Here is a 19259-nt window from a genome sequence, read left to right on the forward strand (position 1 = left end):
TGTTACAAGATAAAGTAAATGAGTTTTAATTGTGTTTCTCTCTTGCAGTTCCTTCACCGACAAAGACAGATCATTAGCATAACATGGTCTCACCATTTCTGCTCTTGGTGTTTCTTGTAATGCTTGAAAATGTAGTGCCTCAAAGACTAGAAAAGGTGTCTTGAGTTTATGGGTATGATAGCATTTTATGTAGTAAACTATTGAATTCTCACTGCTTTTAAATGTGGTAGGTATGTTGAAAAGTCTACAAATAAACAAAAGAACAGAGCAAATCTAAGAAGTGAAACAGTGTGTGCAAGAGACTGCACCATGAATGCCCTTGGATCCAGGAAATGGAGTTGTGTGGGGGCAAAAAGTAAACCAGAATTAAATGTACTTGTATTTACAGTTTAATTTCTTTTTTTTTTAGAGATGGTGGAGCCAGGACAAGATCTGTTGCTTGCTGCTTTGAGTGAGAGTGGAATCAGTCCAAATGATCTCTTTGATATTGACTCTCCAGACGTGGTTCTTGCAAATCCAGCACCAACTCCAGCTGTTCAGCAGGTTAAAACAAGAACATAGCGGTTTGTTAGAGAACTTGGGTTTGCTGTGATGGAGGGGTTAAAGGGGGTGATTTCCATAGCAAATGGTTGAAGCATGTGGAGTTTTCTTAAGTTTCTTGCTTCATAGTACTGAGATCAGAAAATGTCTTGCAAATTAATTTTAAATTTCTATTAAAAAAGCAATCTGAAACACTTGAGGTCAGCACAAACAGAAATATTGCTTAATTCTGGATATGACATGGAGACATAATGTCAGGTATCCATGGAGAGCTCTCATGTCATTGGGGTCTAGCTGTTCTACAATAAAATGCGTAAGAAATGTAATGAAATACCATGTTTAAGCTCTGTGATGGCCTTCACTCTGCCCGAGTGTAGCCACTTCAGACACAGGCTGAGAACAAAAGCCTTAAGGTTTTATCCCTGCTGACTTGTTTGCTTTCTTTCCTCTGCAGTCAGTACCACTTAGTGCATTAGAACTGGGCCTGGAGACTGAGGCTGCAGCTGCTGTGAAACAAGAACCAGAGACTGTGTCTACTCCAGCCTTATTAAATGTTCGGGTAAGAACTGGTCCTCCAGGATTTAGATGGGGAAGGGGCTTAACTTGGGCTGGGCACCAGGTGCCCACTAAGCTGCTTTATCACTCCTCCACCTCAGTTGCACAAAGGCTAAAAAACCATGGTGAAAGGCTCCTGGGTTGAGATAAGGACAGGACAATCAGCAATTTGTCACAGGCAAACCAGACTCAACTTGAGGAAATTAATTCGTTGCCAGTTAACAATGGAGAAGGAAAATGAGAAATAAGATCAAATCTAAAAATACCTTCTCCCCACTTCTTTCTTTGTCCTGGGCTCAACTTCACTCCTGGCATCCATAGTCCTCCAAGGGCTGCAGGGAAGTCCCTGCTCCAGCACCTGGGGCACCTCCTCCCCTTCTTTCACTGACCTTGGTGTCTGCAGAGTTTTCTCAGATACTCTCACTCCTCCATCCAGCTGCTGTCTGTGTAACAGTTTTTGCCTGTTGTTAAACAAGTACCTTCTCACAGGCACTGCCAGTGACACTGACTGCCTGAGCCTTGGCTTGCAGTGAGTTGGACTGGCTTTATCAGATATGGGGGAAACTGTGGTGGTCATATCTTGGACCTGGGTGATCAATTTTTAAATTTTATTTATTTTATTTTGTTTTCCATAAAATCTCAAAAGTAACTTTCTGAAATATGTACAATGTAGTGAGAGATACTTTTTGCTCAGTGTTGCAGCACAAGATAATTACTCTGGCATATTCAGCATGTTATTTGAAAACATTTCTTACTACAAAGTAAAAAACTCTTCTAAAAACTGTGTGCTAAATGAAGTCTCATAAAGTTTGTTCTTTCTTTTTGATTGTTTTCTAAAAATTTCCCTGCTTCTTTGTTGCCAGCAACCACCATCCACCACAACCTTTGTGCTGAATCAAATAAATCAGCTTCCAACTCTGGGGACAACAATAGTGGTGACAAAAACGACGCCTGTCACGACCTCGAGGCAGACGATCACTGTAGCAAAGATCATCCAGACCAGCACAACCACTCGGCCCTCGGTGGCAGCACCAGCAGTTCGCAATGCCTTGACCACTGCACCTTCCAAGGACCAGATTCAGCTGAAAGATCTGCTCAAGAACAATAGTCTTAATGAACTCATGAAATTGAAGCCACCTCCTAATATTGCCCAACCAGTAGCAACAGCAGCAAGTGAGTTTTCTTCCTTTGTAATTACAGTGTTTTAGACAAATAGCGAAATAATGAAGGTCTTTGTACATCATGGATTTTCATTGATTAGTACAATATCCTGGTAAAATGAAGTGGTTCAGGAAACCTGATAAATTTCATTCCAAGTGTAGTAGTGTTAGAATTCACGGTGAAGTAGTATGAAATAAGTTTAAAAAATTAAACTCTTGATTTACTGCATGGAATGAGGAAAATGACAGATTGCAGCTGGAAAGTTGTTAAAACTAGTGAACATTACTGAAGTCTATTAGCTATATTACTGAAGTCTTCACCAGTTCCTGTTCTAGTGTATACTTGGAACTACAATAAACTAGTACCTTTTTCTATTTAGCATCTTCCAAGCTAGATTTGTAGCACATAAGGTGTTTGTGTGAAGTGTCTTCTGCAAAAGGAAAGTCTATTCCTTTGTTTCATTGGAGGCATCAGATCCATTGTTTAAGAAATTAAGTCCTAAAAACTTGCTGTTTATTTTCACGTTACTTCTGAAGTGTTGCAGTAAGTTAAATATCACAAGTACTTTGTTACACTCCAAATCTTCATTTTGTTATTCCTTCCATAATATTTCTTTGTATGTTATTTCTAACATGTGGTTAACTTGAATAAGGAAAAATTTCACATGCTGCATGTGTGTGAAACTAACTCTTTCAAGGTCATCTGATTTTTGCATGAGGTTAAGATCAGGCTAGTTCAGTTTAAAAATATCTTTATTACTGCTTTTTTTTTCCTGAAAGATACACAGGCATTTTCTGTATTTCTGTTATTTTCATTGTCTCTGAAACAAGCTTTGCTGATTTTATAGGTGTGGTTGGCATAACCTATTTTTCTGTATGCAGAGAGAGAGTGCAGTGCAGGAGCTGTCTGTTGGAACTGAAACAAAAGCAGAATGTCCCTCCTTGTGTCATTGCTTTCTCTTAGGGAGTGGTTGCCCAAACCCAAGTTGGGACATGAACTGAAGTTGGGGCAGGGAGTGAAGGAAGTGAGGAAGAGGAGGGGAGGAAGCAGAAGGGGATAAATCAGTCCTATTTAACCAAATGAAAACGCAGAGAAGCACAGAATAGGTGACACCAACACACAGCAACTGTTAGGGTGACACAGCTGCAGAAAACAGTTGATTCTGTAGCTTCTGTATAAAGTGAAGAGGATACCTACATTCCTAATCTTATTTGTGTTCCTGTGTCTCTGGGTCTTTCCTTGTGTTTATTTTAAAAAATGGCAAATGCTTGTAGAAAAGAGAAGCTCCTGAAAGAAAATTGTATTTTCATGTCATTCAGGCAGCAGGAGTTCTAGATGGGAAAATATTAAGAAGTTAAATTATGCAATGTCTTTGAGGAAAACATTTATTTCTGCAAGTGCCCTAATTGTTTTTAGGGGCAATTATGCTAAGTTTATTACATGCATTGATATGATGGAAGCTTGACAGCTGCTTTCAGTATTTGCACCCGTCCTTATGCAAATTATTTTAGTTGTGTACTGAGCCCTATTCTAGTTCCTTGCAAATGTGACTGAAGACAGGGAGGTTAATAAATTGCCTTCTTAAAGGATCCTATTACAAATTTGTTCTTGAAGCATCATTGTGCTCCTGGATACTTTAAACTTCTCTTCCAGCTCATTAATAGAGCAGCATGTTAATATGAGTTGATGTTTGGAGGGAATTCTGTAAAACACAGCTTTTGTTTTGCAGCTGACTTAAGCAATGGTGCAGTGAAGAAGGAGGCTTCCACAAAAGAGGTAGCAAGAATATGGATAAATGACATTAAAATGAGAAGTTTTTCACCTACTGTGGTAAGTGGCACAAATGATTCATTTGCCAAACCAATGTGCTGCTGGCCATAAACAGTTGTGACCAGTTTCAGGAGTTACTCATACTTGTGTGTGGTGGAACTGTCAAGTGCATCTGTTTGTTCAAAAGGTCAGTTGCTCCACAAGATGAAACTTGGTTAGATGAGTGAAGTTAACAGCTGTGCAGAGCAGACTTAGATAGTAAATGACAATTTCAAGAAATTACTGTCCTTAGCAGAAGCTGGTGTGGCTCTGATTCAAGGTGATAAGCATAGCATTTCCTCTGGGTTAAAACATTTTCTTCTAAAGTCACTAGCAACAAGGAAACTGAAATAGTTCCCCCTAGCATGGCTGTCCTTCTGGGCAGCTGAAGACGTAAATTGAGTATCATTCAATTTTCTAAATGTAATAAAATTACATTCTACTGCTGTAAACACTTGAGTTTTGGCATCTTCACTGATAACAAGACTCAGGCTGGTGTTTGAGAAGAACTGTGCTTCTCAGTGACTGCCATACAGAAGGGGTTTTTCAGATCACTTCTTTAGTATTAAACATTAGCAGTTGTGGAAGATGTTTGATTTTTTTCATCTATGGAGTGCTTTACAAATATTTATATATTTACATTGGTCAGGGTCACAGTAAATGGGTAACTCAGGTTTCAGAGAGTACTGGACAGAACTGACTAACTATAAAGTTGTGAAATGATGTCATGAATGTGGAAGTGCAAGAGACTGTGGGGGAGTACTTGAACATTAGGGCTGTCATGTGGTCAAGGCAATTTTCTTTAAGTCATAATCTGGTTTTAAAATGCTGTAAGAAGAATGTCTTTTTGATTCTGCTTATGTGAGTTTGGAGTACTTGATGTCCTTGCAAAGAAGAGGAAGTTCCCTGACTTTGTGTCTTTAGAGGGTTGTTTAGAGTGTAAGAAATCTACATTTGTGTGTAGTTTCCCCAGCAATTCACTTGTTTGTCCCTTACGTGTGTTAAAACATTGAAGTGCAAGTTTGTCCTCATTTCCTTTCTCATGTTAATTTCCAGGAGATGGAATATTAGCAATGTGCTGTTTGACTAACACAGGTATTTCTCTATTCTAGAAAGTGCCAGCAGTAAAAGAAGAGGAGGAACCCGAGGAAGAAGATGAAGAAGAAATGGGCCATGCAGAGACCTACGCTGAATATATGCCAATAAAATGTATGACTTGATCTTCTGTTACATCAATAAGCTGAATGCTTTGAGAGTTAATTTATTTATTCTTGTGTAATTACTAATATGGAAAATAGATCCTATCTGAAGTTAACAGGACCTGATTATGTTGTGGGTTTTCCTAGGAAAATTTGTTTTTGTAGTGGTTAGGTAAGTAGATTTTTTAAGTAGAAGAGGAATTCTTCAGTGTAATATTGAGCAGTATTTGTTTCACAGATATGATTGATGAACCAAAATCGTTACAATTTTTTTTTTCACCTCTGTTATGATGCCTTGTGCTTCAGCAGAGGAAATTTCATAAAGGAATTTAGTGCTCACTGCTACACTTAGGAATTCAGTTTGAGTCCTTTGGTGTGAAATCACCCTAAGTACATTCTTCCTGCATTGTTCCTGGCTGACTACTTAGAACTGGCTCTTGGTTGTTTTTTGAGTGAATCTTTTACTGCTGTTAATTGCCATTTCCTCTTTTTTCTATTTCTTTGTTGTACCCATTGACAACAACCTGTTACCTTGTTTGCTAAATACAGTGACCTGCTGTAAAAGCAAGGCAAAAAATTTGCAGTGAGCTTGTAGCTAAATGGTTAATTTTTATTGTTACTGATGAGATCTGTCAGCAATTAAATGATGTCTGTTCTAAGTCTTTTCTCCTCTCATTCTGCTTAAAAATGGCACTATATAAATAGTGAGAAGAATGTTGCTTTTGTGATTCTGGCATCCTGAGGCTGCTTCTGGCCTTTTTGGGAAGACAGGGTTCAAACTGGTTTTTCTCAAACAAGTCAAGTACACAGATACTTTCATTTTCTGTAAAGTGAATATTACCTAATCTCATAAAAATTGTGGGAAGGTGGTGAGAAGATAAAGTTAAGATTGTAGTTATAAATTCAGATTAATGTGTTCCTTCATATGCAATGCAGTTTAACACCTGACAGATTGTTGCAATGAAACATACTTATTGTTGAGTTCAGCCTTTGCAATCACAATTTTTGTTTGGGTAAACATAATAACTTGTGCTGCAGCAACAGAACCCTGTCTTTTGTTTTCATCTTCTGCCTTCCTTCCCTTTCTTTCTCCACCAGTAAAAATTGGTCTACGTCATCCTGACCCAGTAGTGGAAACCAGCTCGTTATCCAGTGTGACTCCTCCTGATGTGTGGTACCAGACATCAATATCAGAGGAAACCATTGACAGTGGCTGGTTGTCAGCTTTGCAGCTCGAAGCAATCACTTATGCAGCCCAGGTATGCCAGACATCAGCACAGCTTAGAAGCTAACAGAGAATTTAAGAAGAAAAACTACAATCTGACAAGTGCAGCTATGTCAGTTTTACAAGGAGATAAAATAATAATAGCTTAAAGGTTTGAGTTGCATTAGAAGATGGCAGGTGAGCTTCAGCTCAGATAAATGGGAGGTAATACACCTAGGAAAACTTCCTTTAAACCACTTCCATGATGCTGATCTCTTATCTGTCTTAGAACATGTTAGTCATTTTTATTTCTCTGAAATAATGGCTGCAGTGGCAGCAGGCTGAGAAAGCCAGCCCTGTTTGACATCCTTGGGCAGGGAATAGGACTGGGTATTATTTTGCTGCTGGGTTAAACTTCAGTGTGCCCACCCCAGATGTGCATGCAGTGCTCTGACTGCTGGGGAGGGAGGCAGTGGAGCTAGAGGACAGCTAAAATGGTCACAGGAGGGAAGAGTTGCCTCATGAAAAGACTGACACAGCTGGGACACCTGGGACTGGAGAGGAGAGAAAGGAATGGAAATGAAATCAGGGTTAAGATAATTGAGAAGTGAGTGAGACCACAAAACCAAGAGCAAAGCAGAGCTTGGTGACACTGACAGGAGATTGGTTTAAAATGGGTAGATTCAGAGTAATGCATTGGCTGTGGATGTCTGGGTTTTGCTGCTACAAAAGGCTGTACAGATGATTATCAGTGGGTTAGGAAAAGGCACAAAATATTGGACAGATGTTTAGAGCAGTTCTGGGTGTTGAGGGAAGAAAGGGGATCACACAATGCAGTTATGGTGCTGTGCTCTCCCTAAATAAAATGCCCTCTTCCTGCTTCCAGGAGTTTGCTTGGACCACTGGTCTTCTCCAATAGGATGTTTCTTATGTTTGCTCTTTTCTGACAATCCCCTGTGATGTGTTCTGGAGAATGAGTACAAGTATTTTGTTCTTTCTCCTACAGCAACATGAAACATTCCTGCCCAATGGAGACAGAGCTGGATTCTTGATAGGTGATGGTGCTGGTGTAGGAAAAGGAAGGACCATAGCTGGAATAATCTATGAAAATTACTTGTTAGGCAGAAAAAGAGCAGTCTGGTAAGTGTCAGGATTTGTTAGAGCAGACACTCCAGTGACTCTATGACTTAAATTCAGGGTCATCTGTCTTCTGACAAATGTTCTAGCAACCGCCTTTTGAGCTGCTGTAACTTACAGAATGTGTTTTGTTTTGTGTCTCCAGGTTTAGCGTGTCAAATGATCTGAAATACGATGCTGAAAGAGATTTGAGAGATATTGGAGCAAAAAACATATTGGTCCATTCATTAAACAAGGTGTGGAAACTTTTTACTATGTACAGTTGAGGCAAACCTTTAGGTACGCTTGTGTGACGGGTTGTGCATGTTGACTGTTTAAGAGCAAGAATGTACTAATTTCAATAAATTTGCTGTCTAGGTCTTGTTTGACAGACCTAAATCTTACAAAGAACCACACAGAGCTTTAAGTTAATCATGTAAATAGGCCCCTTGTAGGATTAAGTCTTAAGCATGTGTGCTTTTTTTTAAAAAAAAGTTACACTTCGAGCCACTACTGACACTACTAGTAGAGTGTTTTCTGGAAGTTGAAATATTCTTTACATTTTTAAGGCTTTGTAGCATTTGAATTTTTTCCTTTCTATCTCTCAGTGCACATTTAATATGTGATGCATTTTATGTGTAATACTTGAATAATAGACTTGCTCAGTGATTTATTAAAGCAGCAGTGGTGTGTGCAGTTATTTTTGGAGACACTGCCTCTGTTCTGGATTAGCTGCTTAAATTGTAAAGTGTAATTACTGGTTGAATTCATTGAACTTAAAAGTTTGGTTTAAGTTGGTATTTTTGCTTGGTGAGTTCTTAATTTCTAAAATAAGGCTTTAGAAATCATCATTTATGGTAGCAGCTGTAAGTGCACTTGAGGCATTGGCTCTTAAAGGGATACATTGAAACTAAAATCTCAATTGTATTTAAATTATGGAAACCATGTAGCTAAAGAATGTGGCTGCTAAGCTTTTGAAGCCTCAGATTTAGTCTTCCTTAAGTCTTATGTTTAAGTAAGGCCCAGTATAACCCCTTAACCACATTGCCATCAGCTGTGCCCTGATCATGATGTGGGGTTATGGGTGGCTCCAAGCGTTCACACCTTTAAGTTTAAGACTACCAGCATCCCTTAATCATCTGTTAGGTGGGATTGAGGAGGGGTCTCTCTTGATTAATTTCTGTAATTTCTATTTATTGCAGTTCAAGTATGGGAAGATTTCTTCCAAACATAATGGAAGTGTGAAGAAAGGTGTCATCTTTGCTACCTATTCTTCTCTTATTGGGGAAAGTCAGTCTGGTGGTAAATACAAAACCAGATTAAAGCAGCTCCTTCACTGGTGTGGTGAAGACTTTGATGGAGTTGTATCCTTTTTCTGGAGTTCATTTGATTATAACCAAAGTGCTATTTAAACTTTGAAGATATAAGTTTTTTAGGTATTCTTTATTTGTAATGGCAATATCAAAATCTATAAAATTAAACTATTATCCTTAAGAACCTAAAGTTTACACTGCTATTTTTTACAGACTTATTTAAATATATATTTAGTGTATCTCTAGCATTTTCAAGAACTCAAGTGCTGGTAATTTTGTTCTTAAATACTTACTATCTAAATATTTTTCCAAGGTTTTTAGTTAAAATGACTAGTGTCTTGAGTTTACAATTTCCACCTACCCCCTATTGTAAGTAGTAGATTTTCCTGCCTTCTGTTCTAGCTCCTCATTCTATAAATTAGTGGGACAGAGCTTTTCCTTAATTAGGGTTCAGATCGTATTTGACGAGTGTCACAAAGCAAAGAATCTGTGTCCTGTTGGTTCATCAAAACCAACAAAAACAGGTCTGGCTGTACTGGAACTTCAAAATAAACTTCCAAAAGCCAGGGTTGTTTATGCCAGTGCCACAGGTATGTACTGCTGGGTTTGTATTAAATGTCTCTGGATGGTTTTGCTGGCACTGGAACAGATTTATGTTTCTCTTTTTAGGTGCATCTGAGCCAAGAAACATGGCATATATGAACCGTCTTGGAATATGGGGTGAAGGAACTCCGTTTAGGGAATTCAGTGATTTTATTCAGGCTGTTGAAAGAAGGTAAAATTTCAAAGGCCTACAGCAAGAATGCAGAGGGTTGTGACTAGCTGTGCTTCCAAGTTCCTTGCCTTCACTCTCTAGTCCTTTGCAAACATGTCCTGTCACACTAAGAACTCTGGCTTCTAAATCTAGCAGAAGTGTAATTTATCATAAGTGGTGAAAAATAAGATGTTTCCTTTGTTCACAGAAAATTTTGAGAGCTTTAAAAGCTTTCTGGGAAAAGAGGCCTCTCAAAACTGTGGGTGTTAGGAAAGCAAAATACTTTGCTGCTCCCCATGAAAACACCCTGTATTATAGTGAGTATGCTCAGTGTAGTTAATGGCTCACTATTTGTAGAAGGCCTCTAATGTTTATGCATTCATTTTAGGCAATTTAACAGGAGGAAATCTTGTGCTTACTGGCATAAGAACCCAGTTCAGGGAAATTCTTTGTGCTGTTACAAGGTACTTGGTGTTTCAGAACATACTAATAATACTAAAGGTCAGTAGAAAACACCGCTGCCGCATTCTGTGGTGGGTGAGCATCTTGCTTTGCCTACTCAAAAATAATTTTGAACACTTCAGAATGCCACAATAGGGCTTAGGATGCATCTTGTTTACCATCTACATGATGTATGGTTTTTCTGGACTCTGCAAGTGTAGCCTCACTTCATTACTGAGTGCATATAAAATAAGCAATAATGAGTTAGAGCCCCAAGCCTATGAGTAGCAGTCAGCTGTTTTGCAGGTGACTTCTGTGCTCTCCAGGTGTGTTGCTGTTGAAGAGAACTGAAGTTACTTTACTAATTAAATAATTTTCATATCAGCATAAATCTGAATAACTTAAAATGGTCTGTATTATTTTAAATAATCAGCAGTTTATAAAATTAGAAAGCAAGAATTTGCTAATATGTGGACCAAACTTTGTTATCCAGTTACAATTTATAAGTTACTGTCTCCTAATCCATCCTAGGTCATTTGGGAAAAAAGTAACTGAGTTTTACCTCTTGGGATACACTTAATATTTATAAGGCAGGGATGCAGTTTTCTGTAAAGACTAAATTTCAAATTATTTCGAAAACATATTCCTTCACATTTGTAGGCTGCTTTTTTCTAAAGTACTTGGGGTTGTGTTTAGATGCATTTTTTAAACAAATCCTTGCTCTTGAAAATTCTAATACGAACTTAAATTGTTCCTTTATTTTAGAGGTGTTGGTGCCATGGAAATAGTTGCTATGGATATGAAGCTGAGAGGAATGTACATAGCCAGACAGTTGAGTTTTTCAGGTGTAACTTTCAAAATCGACGAAGTTCTGCTCTCACAGGAATATGTTAAAATGTACAATAAATCTGTGAAACTGGTAAGAACCCCTTTGAAAATTTGCTTTCTCTGTTGAGCTCTGAGAGGTTGAAGCTGGTTGAGATTTGAATGCTCTTTTTCTTGTTTAGTGGGTCAGTGCTCGAGAGAGGTTTCAGCAAGCGGCCGATCTCATCGATGCAGAGCAGCGCATGAAAAAGTCCATGTGGGGTCAGTTCTGGTCAGCTCACCAGAGGTTTTTCAAGTACCTTTGCATAGCCTCGAAGGTGAAGAGGGTGGTGCAGCTGGCTCGGGAAGAAATCAAGAATGGCAAAGTAAGATGATGAAGGTTTATTTTTAACATTTGTCTTAAATGTAAAGCTATTAGATTAATTTCTTTTTTATATAATACAAATATTTTCAGCCATAGTAGGAGCATGCTTGTTATACTTTGTGGTATCTAATGAGCAGAAGCTCAGGCAAAATAAACTTACATCTCAGTCATACTGGCAGTGTCTGCTATTCATTTGTCTTTCAGTGCGTTGTCATTGGCCTGCAGTCGACAGGAGAAGCAAGAACATTGGAAGCTTTGGAGGAAGGTGGTGGAGAACTCAATGACTTTGTTTCTACAGCAAAGTAAGACTGAATTTTAAAATTGTTCTTTACAAAACAAACCTTCATCCAGCTTTGTGTGTGTGTGTGTAGTTGTTTGTCCTTCTGTGTGTCAAACTGCATCAGTGCACAGAAGGTTGGGAATCCTTTAGTGCTGATGTTCTTTACTGAAGCTGCCTGTACCTAAACTCTGGCGGCACTGCTCAGGTGAGGCAGTGGTTAGCTCCTGGTTCTCCTGGCATTCCAAGCTGATGTTTTCAGGTGTGAGCAGCTTGTACTGTTTCCCTCAAACTGGGGGGACAGGGAGACCTGCCAAGTGTGTGCTGCATTTACACCAGAGCAAGTTACAGACTATGACTTCCCTCTTTGATCAGATGGCCCAGAGCCAATCCCAAGGCTGCCTTGTTGAAGATCTTAATTTATTAACTTAATCTTTTATTTAAATTGAGCAATAAAAAAATGGCAGTAGTAATGCCACTTGTTAGCAAAAACAAATTTACCAAGTTACAACAGTGCTGTAAAAGAAACATCTGCTTTTAAGAAGGGGACAAATACAGTAATGTGGGTGATCAGAGAGTGCCCAACTGCACTCATGAGGAGCCATTCTTCAGAGAAGTCAAGCAAGCTGTTAAATGTTACAGGTTTGTACTTTAAATAATGCAAATTCCACTGAGCAACCCTTTTTTTGTTATACAGAGGAGTATTCCAGTCTCTTATTGAAAAGCACTTTCCAGCTCCAGACAGGAAGAAGCTGTTTAGCTTGTTGGGAATTGACCTGACTGCTCAAAGTAATAACAATTCACCTCGAGACAGCCCTTGCAAGGAGAACAAAGTAAAGAAACGAAAAGGTAATGCTTAGGTTCCTACACTAACACCACAGTGAAAATGGCAGTTTCAGAGCTGCCTAAGAGTGAACTTTGTGGGGGGGAAAAAGGGAATATCTGTACAGTAATCCATGAAAGAAAATGTATTGCAGGTCTCTTAAGGCTGTTGTTAGAGATTGCCATTACTGGATGTTATATTGCTGCTGAAGCAATATGACCTGTAGATTTTAGTTAATTTTGCTCAAAATTAGTTTGATCTATTATGGAACCATATCCCAAAATGTCTTGCCTGTGTCAGACCACTTCCTGATATAGTCACTCAAGTAACTTTCTTTATCTTGAGACTCAATGAAGAGAAGCCTAATACCACCCCCTTCCCAAACTGATTATCTTAAAAGTAGGTGAACATAAAAAACTTGGGAGACAAGGTTCTTGTAAGATTTAGATTCTTTTAAGTAGTTCTGTTTTTAAAAATTGAATATTTTTCTAGTTTGTATGGTAAAATAGACCTCAAAGTGTGTAGACTACAAGGTTTGAACTAACTTCTTTTTCTTCTGGGATGGTGGAATTAGGTGAAGAAATAAGCAGAGAAGCCAAAAAAGCCCGCAAAACAGGTGGCCTTGCAGGTAGCAGCTCTGATGAGAGTGAGAGTGAGTCTGATGCCTCAGACAATGAAGAAAGTGACAATGAGAGCTCCAAATTTTTGAGTTCTGGAGATGATGATGACTTCAACCCGTTCAGAGATGAATCCAGTGAAGATGATGAAGATGGTAAGACAGTCTGTTTCATCAAGCAAACAGCTGTATTTGCAGAGAGTAAACAGAAAGTCTTCCCAAGCATTTCAGTGAGGCACAGATAAGTGTTCACTAAGCATGTAGTTCCACTGAGACTGCAACTAGTAGAATGTGAAACTTCAATTAGATTTTTGTACACTGAAATTCAGACTTTTGTAAGTCACTTTATGCAGTGGGAATGTATTTGTTTCAAAGGGATGGATGGCTGCTTAGTAAATGAAACTTTTATTTAACTTCAGATCCCTGGTTGATTAGAAAAGAACATAAAAAAAATAAAGAAAAGAAAAAGAAGAAAAGCATAGACCCAGATTCTATTCAAAGTGCCTTACTAGCCTCTGGTCTGGGATCCAAACGACCCAGCTGTTTCACTTCCACTGTTGGAACCACCACTTCTAGTACCAACACGTCTGGTAAGAACAACTTTCTTTGATGTTGATTCATTTCCTAGCAGTTAGGCAATAAAATTCTAAATCTCAAAGAGTCTTTCTTAACTTTCAGCAAACAGTAACACAAACAGCAGCTTTGTAACGAGTCAGGATGCTGTTGAAAGGGCCCAACAAATGAAAAAAGAACTGCTGGATAAACTGGAAAAGCTGGCTGAAGATCTTCCACCTAATACACTGGATGAGCTTATAGATGAACTGGGTGGTCCTGAAAATGTTGCAGAGGTAGGCTGGTGTTCACATATAGGGAAAAAAAAGTATGTTTTAGAGGTTGTTTATCAATTTAAGGCAGTGATCTCGGGAATGAGAACACAGGTTACCCTGCTGATGCCTCTGAATGAGTGAGAAACTCAGAGGTTGTGTTAGAGTACATCTGAGTGGGTGAACATGTTATTTCTGAGATTTGATAGTTCCTAGCTGGGTAAATCACACTGGTTTCTCTTTAGGCTTTACTGTGGTCTGTTCCTCTGACTGGCTGTAGTTAATTTGCTGCTGGTGTGTATTAACAGACAGGAGCTTTAGTTCATCCTCCAAGGCAGTGGAGATTAAGAGCCTTTATGTGTTAATGAAAAGCCTGATTAATTAATCTCTCAATAACTTCAGAAACATGTCTTTAAGCTACCAGTCTCTATCAAGTAGCAGCATCAGTGTGATTTAAAAGACCCTGTTAAAATTAGTGGCAGCCTAAGCTGTCTGTTTAGTTTATTTTCTTAGTGCTGCTGGTAAATCCCTTATGAACAGTAGCATAATACAACATCATTTCTACATAGATTTCCTCTGTCATGTTCCACATAGCAGATAATGGCATCAGCCAAAAAATAACCTAGGTTTTCTAATGTAGTTTGCAATTGGAGTAAATTACTGCATTTTAATGTGGGTACATCAAATTTAATGTGGGATAAATAATATTGCTTGGAGCTTTTGGTGCTGGGCTGGTTTTGGTATTGGCACACTGAGCTTGTGTTCCCTTCCAAAGATGACGGGCCGCAAAGGCAGAGTGGTGAGCAATGATGATGGCAGCATCTCGTACGAGTCAAGGTCTGAACTCGATGTGCCCGTTGAAATCCTGAACATCACAGAAAAGCAGAGGTTCATGGATGGAGATAAGGTAATCCTTAGAGAGACTGTAGACAAATGTGGCAGATGCCATAGTAACTCTAAGCTGTTCACCAGTGACTTGCAGGTACTGTAAGTAGTGGTTAAGAAGCACTTTCAGTTCACTGCTGTTTTGTTTTTCAAATCAGTGGGTTCAGCAGTCCAGTGTTTTACAGTCAGGCTGTAGTTTGGGTAACCTCAGAGGCCTGTGCTTGGTGTGCAGCCCTGTGCCAAACCGAGAGCTGGCACCTTTAAGCTGGTTTTGTAAAACACTATGTATTTAAAAGGCAGATTGGTGATTCAGATCTTTGATTCATTGATCCGGGTCACTGTGCACCTCCCCTTCCAAGAGGAAATAATTAAATTGGGAAATGTGGAAGACCAGTGTATGAAAATTTAGAGGGGTGAAGGGAAAAGGTGGGGCCTGTTAACAAGGATTGAGAAGTAACACTGGGAGGAGTGGTGGCTTCTGCCCTTTATGTTGCACTCCGAAAGAAAATCCTGACCTCAATAATGGTAGAATTGCATCTAATGAAAGGAGGGAGGGGAAAGCTCTTGCCAGTGGCTCACTTGGGCCATGCTGCCACAAGAGGGCAAATGGAGTAAATGTCACTGTGCATGGAACTTGTGTGGTCCCTTGTGACACTTGAGGGTAAAGATTTGGGTTCCTGTAATTGACTCATGCACAGTCCAAACATTTACATTCTTTCAAGGCAAATGCATTCAGGCACTGGAATGGCTGGATCTTCTTCCTTGTACAACATTAGCAGCAGCATTTTGTCTTTTCTTTGGTTTGCTATTGGAGAACGTCTATGTCCCTCCCCTTTTCCTTCTGAAGTACAGTGTCAGGGAGACCTGCCCTCTGGGATGGCAAGTCTTTGTTTGCACAGGGAGTTATTGTTGAAAAGTAAAGCTCCCTGCTTTCACTCAGAAAAGTTGATTAGCATTTCTAGCACTGATACAGAAAGCCACACCTTGCTGCCCTTCCTCTGCCTTGTGAGTAACAGTGAAACCATTCCAGACCCATGTTTGGTAATAGCTGTAAAACGAGATTTTTTTTTTTTTTTTGGAAACTGAAGCTTGATCTTGGATTTATTGCTAACTAAGGGCTCTTTTCTCAATCAAAGAACATTGCCATCATCTCGGAGGCTGCCAGCTCTGGTATCTCACTGCAAGCAGACCGCAGGGCCAAGAACCAGAGGCGGAGGGTTCACATGACCCTGGAGCTGCCGTGGAGCGCGGACAGAGCAATCCAGCAGTTTGGTAAATCACTCACTGTGTGTCCTTACCCAGCAGACTCAGGAATAACAACTCAACTTACTGCTAACATGGAAAATCAGATTAACTAGGCCACCTCCTAAGGACCCCTCCAGTCTCTTGTAGCCATGAACAGGAATAGCTTTGTCTGTGGTCACAGCTGATCATGTTGAAAGCTTTGAAAGAAACCTCACAAATAAACCTAGGCTGCAGCTTTAGAGTTTCTTTCATGTATGAAGTGTCTTTATAGAAGTTGCTACAACTTTCAGAGTATCTCTATTCTACCTTCTGTTAGCTGTATTACAGCAGAAACTAATTTTAACTTGTACCTTTTTTCCTTGTTCTTCACAGTTGATATTTTATTAGAAATATTCAGTGAAATAGAATTTATCTAATATACATGCTTCTATTTAATTATCCAGGAAGAACTCATAGATCCAACCAAGTGACTGCTCCAGAGTATGTGTTCCTCATCTCTGAACTGGCAGGAGAGCAAAGATTTGCATCTATAGTTGCTAAAAGATTGGAGAGTTTGGTAAGATGTTTTAAGAGGTCTGATCCTTTCTTTGAGAAGGTGCAACTTAGATTTCTCTTTCTTAAAAGTTGTCTTTAACAACAATGATGTGTCTTAACAGGGAGCCCTCACCCACGGGGACAGACGGGCCACAGAAACTCGAGACCTCAGCAGATTCAATTTTGACAACAAGGTAACAATTCTATTTCTGTTGGAGAATTCATGCTGTGGTGCTTTTTCCACAAATGACCTGTTGAGGAAGGTTCCTCTCCATCCCTTACCTTTAACTGTATAATTTTCTGATGGAAGGCCTCTTTCTGTAACCCATAATTCTGTTTGTGAAGCCGTGTGGAACACGCGTGTGTAAATCACTTTTCTGCTCTTGCAAACGATCAGTTTTAAGTAAATGGTGTGTGTCCTTTAAGCCACAATGCAAGATTAATTTGGCAGTTCTAATTAAAAATGAAGACTAGGTTGTTTTCTGTTATAAACTACACTTCATAAACATGATAAACAATTCCATCACTATTGCACAGAAAGCTTTCATTGTGAATTATAAATCTGTTAAACCATGTGTGCCTGGGGCTGAAGCACAAACACTGGATGGCATTGATAGAGCAACTTTTTTTCTTACACAGTATGGCAGAAATGCTCTGGAGATTGTTATGAAATCCATTGTGAACTTGGACTCCCCAATGGTCTCACCTCCTCCTGATTTTCCTGGAGATTTCTTCAAAGGTAAGATGATGCACTGGCTGCAAGAGCTACCTTTTGATCCTTCTCCAGTATGCAAAAAATGGAAATACTGTTAGAGCTGTAAAACATTGTTACCATTTAAAATACTCAGCTGAGACAGAAGGTAGTAAAGGCCTAGTGAGAGTCTGTGCACATTGCTTGAATGTTGACATTCACACATGGAATCAGATCTGTGAACTCTCAGTGTAAACAATGTTCTGTATCTGTTTGGCCAGTGTATTATAAACAGATTTTTGTCTTCATTTTTTCCTTACCTGTTGGAGCTGTTCTCATGCATGGTGCCATTGGTGCTTTCCCCTGCCTGTGCTTCCTGCAGGGACAGAAGGCAAAGCTGTGTCCTACTTATTGATGTATTAGGTAGAAACTGCAAGTTGTGGGAAATGAGGGGTGTCAGAGGCTTTGGAATCAGATCCTATGGCTAAACAAGCTGTTACATCACTGAGTTATTTTTAGGTGGCAAAGCAGCTATGATTTAACTTTTCTCTTTCCTAGATGTTCGTCAAGGATTGATTGGCGTAGGCTTGATAAATGTAGAGGACAGATCTGGAATACTGACACTTGATAAAGGTACTTGGGTGTTCAGTGTGTCTGTAGAATGTCCCTGGGGACATCTTATGTCGTGGCAGTGGATTCCCAGCAGCAGAACTGAACTTGTAACTATCTAAAAAATGGCCTTTTTGAAAAACTTAATGTTTTCTGCATTTCTGAAAGAATGTATTTAAATAGTGTTTGTGAGAGTCTTTGAATACTGATTGAGGGCTTGTGGCTATCAAACTTAATCTTTGACCTAATACATGTATTTCTTACTCTTTTTGAAGATTACAACAATATAGGGAAATTTCTGAATCGAATTCTTGGCATGGAAGTCCATCAGCAGAATGCTTTGTTCCAGTACTTCTCTGACACGTTAAATGCAGTTATTCAAAATGCTAAAAAGAATGGAAGATATGACATGGGCATCTTAGGTGAGTAAATAATTTCACAGTGCTCTTGAACTTCAGTGAGAACAGAGCAACAGAATAAAACTCGGATTTCCTTTTCAGATTTGGGCTCTGGGGATGAGAAAGTGAGGAAGGCAGATGTTAAGAAGTTTTTAACTCCTGGATATTCTACCTCTGGACATGTAGAGCTGTACACAGTAAGTTAACCCTGTATCATCTCTGTAGGAACAGATAACATTTGCCAGTAAATTTTTACAATGTGTTCAGTTCCCATGTGTGTAACTGTTGTAAAGTCTGTTCCCACTCAAATACCCCTGCACTGCTCTCCTGTAGATCAGTGTGGAGAGAGGAATGTCTTGGGATGAAGCAACAAAGATCTGGGCAGAACAGACAGGTCCAGATGATGGATTTTATTTATCATTACAGGTAAGATTCTTCTGTCTCTTGGATTATGTTCAGAGGTTTTGGGGGCTAAACTGAAAAACTTATTTATTATTCTTACATTAAAATTAATTTTAAGATTTTTTTTTTTAAACACAGAGTATAAAATTCTTCCTTTTACCTCCTCAAGATACTTTCTGATAGGAATATGAGCCCAGATTAATAGCTCTTACTTAAACTTGCACCAGGAAACTTTATGATTTCACTGTGAGGTTAATGTGTGTTACTGTGTTCTAGAGGTGTGTTACTGTCCTTGGTTGTACTATTACACACTCTTATTACTCTGTAAAGAAAACTGTATGGAATCACTTAAGCAGATACTTTGATCATGTTTTAATTTAATAAGTTTTTGATTTGTCTTTTTTTTTTCCTCTTTCCAGATAAGAAATAACAAGAAGACAGCAATTCTAGTAAAAGAAGTGAATCCTAAAAAGAAGCTTTTTTTGATATACAGACCAAATACTGGGAAACAACTCAAGCTAGAAACATGTGCAGACCTGAAAAAGAAATATAAGAAGGTAACCATTAAAGCTATCCTTATTTTTAACTTAGAAAACTTGAAAATAATTATAAGGACTTTAATTTTTTTTGTATTTATGTATAATTTTGACAAGTCAAAATTAGATTTCTTTCCC

General features: G+C 38.9%; 1 protein-coding gene across 2 annotated transcripts in view; it reads left to right on the plus strand.

Annotated features, from left to right (window-relative positions):
- The window catches only part of SBNO1 (strawberry notch homolog 1), a 28879-nt gene that overhangs the window by 6071 nt on the left and 3549 nt on the right, over nucleotides 1-19259 (plus strand). For both annotated transcript variants that reach the window (XM_058851104.1, XM_058851106.1), the window contains exons 2-29: nucleotides 410-543; nucleotides 995-1099; nucleotides 1959-2268; nucleotides 3986-4086; nucleotides 5178-5274; nucleotides 6363-6523; nucleotides 7475-7608; nucleotides 7751-7841; nucleotides 8787-8948; nucleotides 9352-9487; nucleotides 9567-9672; nucleotides 10858-11011; nucleotides 11100-11282; nucleotides 11486-11583; nucleotides 12256-12407; nucleotides 12956-13153; nucleotides 13417-13587; nucleotides 13676-13845; nucleotides 14597-14728; nucleotides 15843-15978; nucleotides 16395-16507; nucleotides 16608-16679; nucleotides 17125-17224; nucleotides 17735-17809; nucleotides 18061-18207; nucleotides 18286-18380; nucleotides 18517-18609; nucleotides 19005-19142. In XM_058851104.1, the coding sequence (XP_058707087.1) occupies nucleotides 412-543; nucleotides 995-1099; nucleotides 1959-2268; nucleotides 3986-4086; nucleotides 5178-5274; nucleotides 6363-6523; nucleotides 7475-7608; nucleotides 7751-7841; nucleotides 8787-8948; nucleotides 9352-9487; nucleotides 9567-9672; nucleotides 10858-11011; nucleotides 11100-11282; nucleotides 11486-11583; nucleotides 12256-12407; nucleotides 12956-13153; nucleotides 13417-13587; nucleotides 13676-13845; nucleotides 14597-14728; nucleotides 15843-15978; nucleotides 16395-16507; nucleotides 16608-16679; nucleotides 17125-17224; nucleotides 17735-17809; nucleotides 18061-18207; nucleotides 18286-18380; nucleotides 18517-18609; nucleotides 19005-19142 (3762 nt within the window). In that variant the 5' untranslated portion in view covers nucleotides 410-411. The remainder of the gene's footprint in view (nucleotides 1-409; nucleotides 544-994; nucleotides 1100-1958; nucleotides 2269-3985; nucleotides 4087-5177; nucleotides 5275-6362; nucleotides 6524-7474; nucleotides 7609-7750; nucleotides 7842-8786; nucleotides 8949-9351; nucleotides 9488-9566; nucleotides 9673-10857; nucleotides 11012-11099; nucleotides 11283-11485; nucleotides 11584-12255; nucleotides 12408-12955; nucleotides 13154-13416; nucleotides 13588-13675; nucleotides 13846-14596; nucleotides 14729-15842; nucleotides 15979-16394; nucleotides 16508-16607; nucleotides 16680-17124; nucleotides 17225-17734; nucleotides 17810-18060; nucleotides 18208-18285; nucleotides 18381-18516; nucleotides 18610-19004; nucleotides 19143-19259) is intronic.

Source organism: Poecile atricapillus, chromosome 16 (assembly GCF_030490865.1).
Source record: "Poecile atricapillus isolate bPoeAtr1 chromosome 16, bPoeAtr1.hap1, whole genome shotgun sequence".
Taxonomy (NCBI): Eukaryota; Metazoa; Chordata; class Aves; order Passeriformes; family Paridae; genus Poecile; species Poecile atricapillus.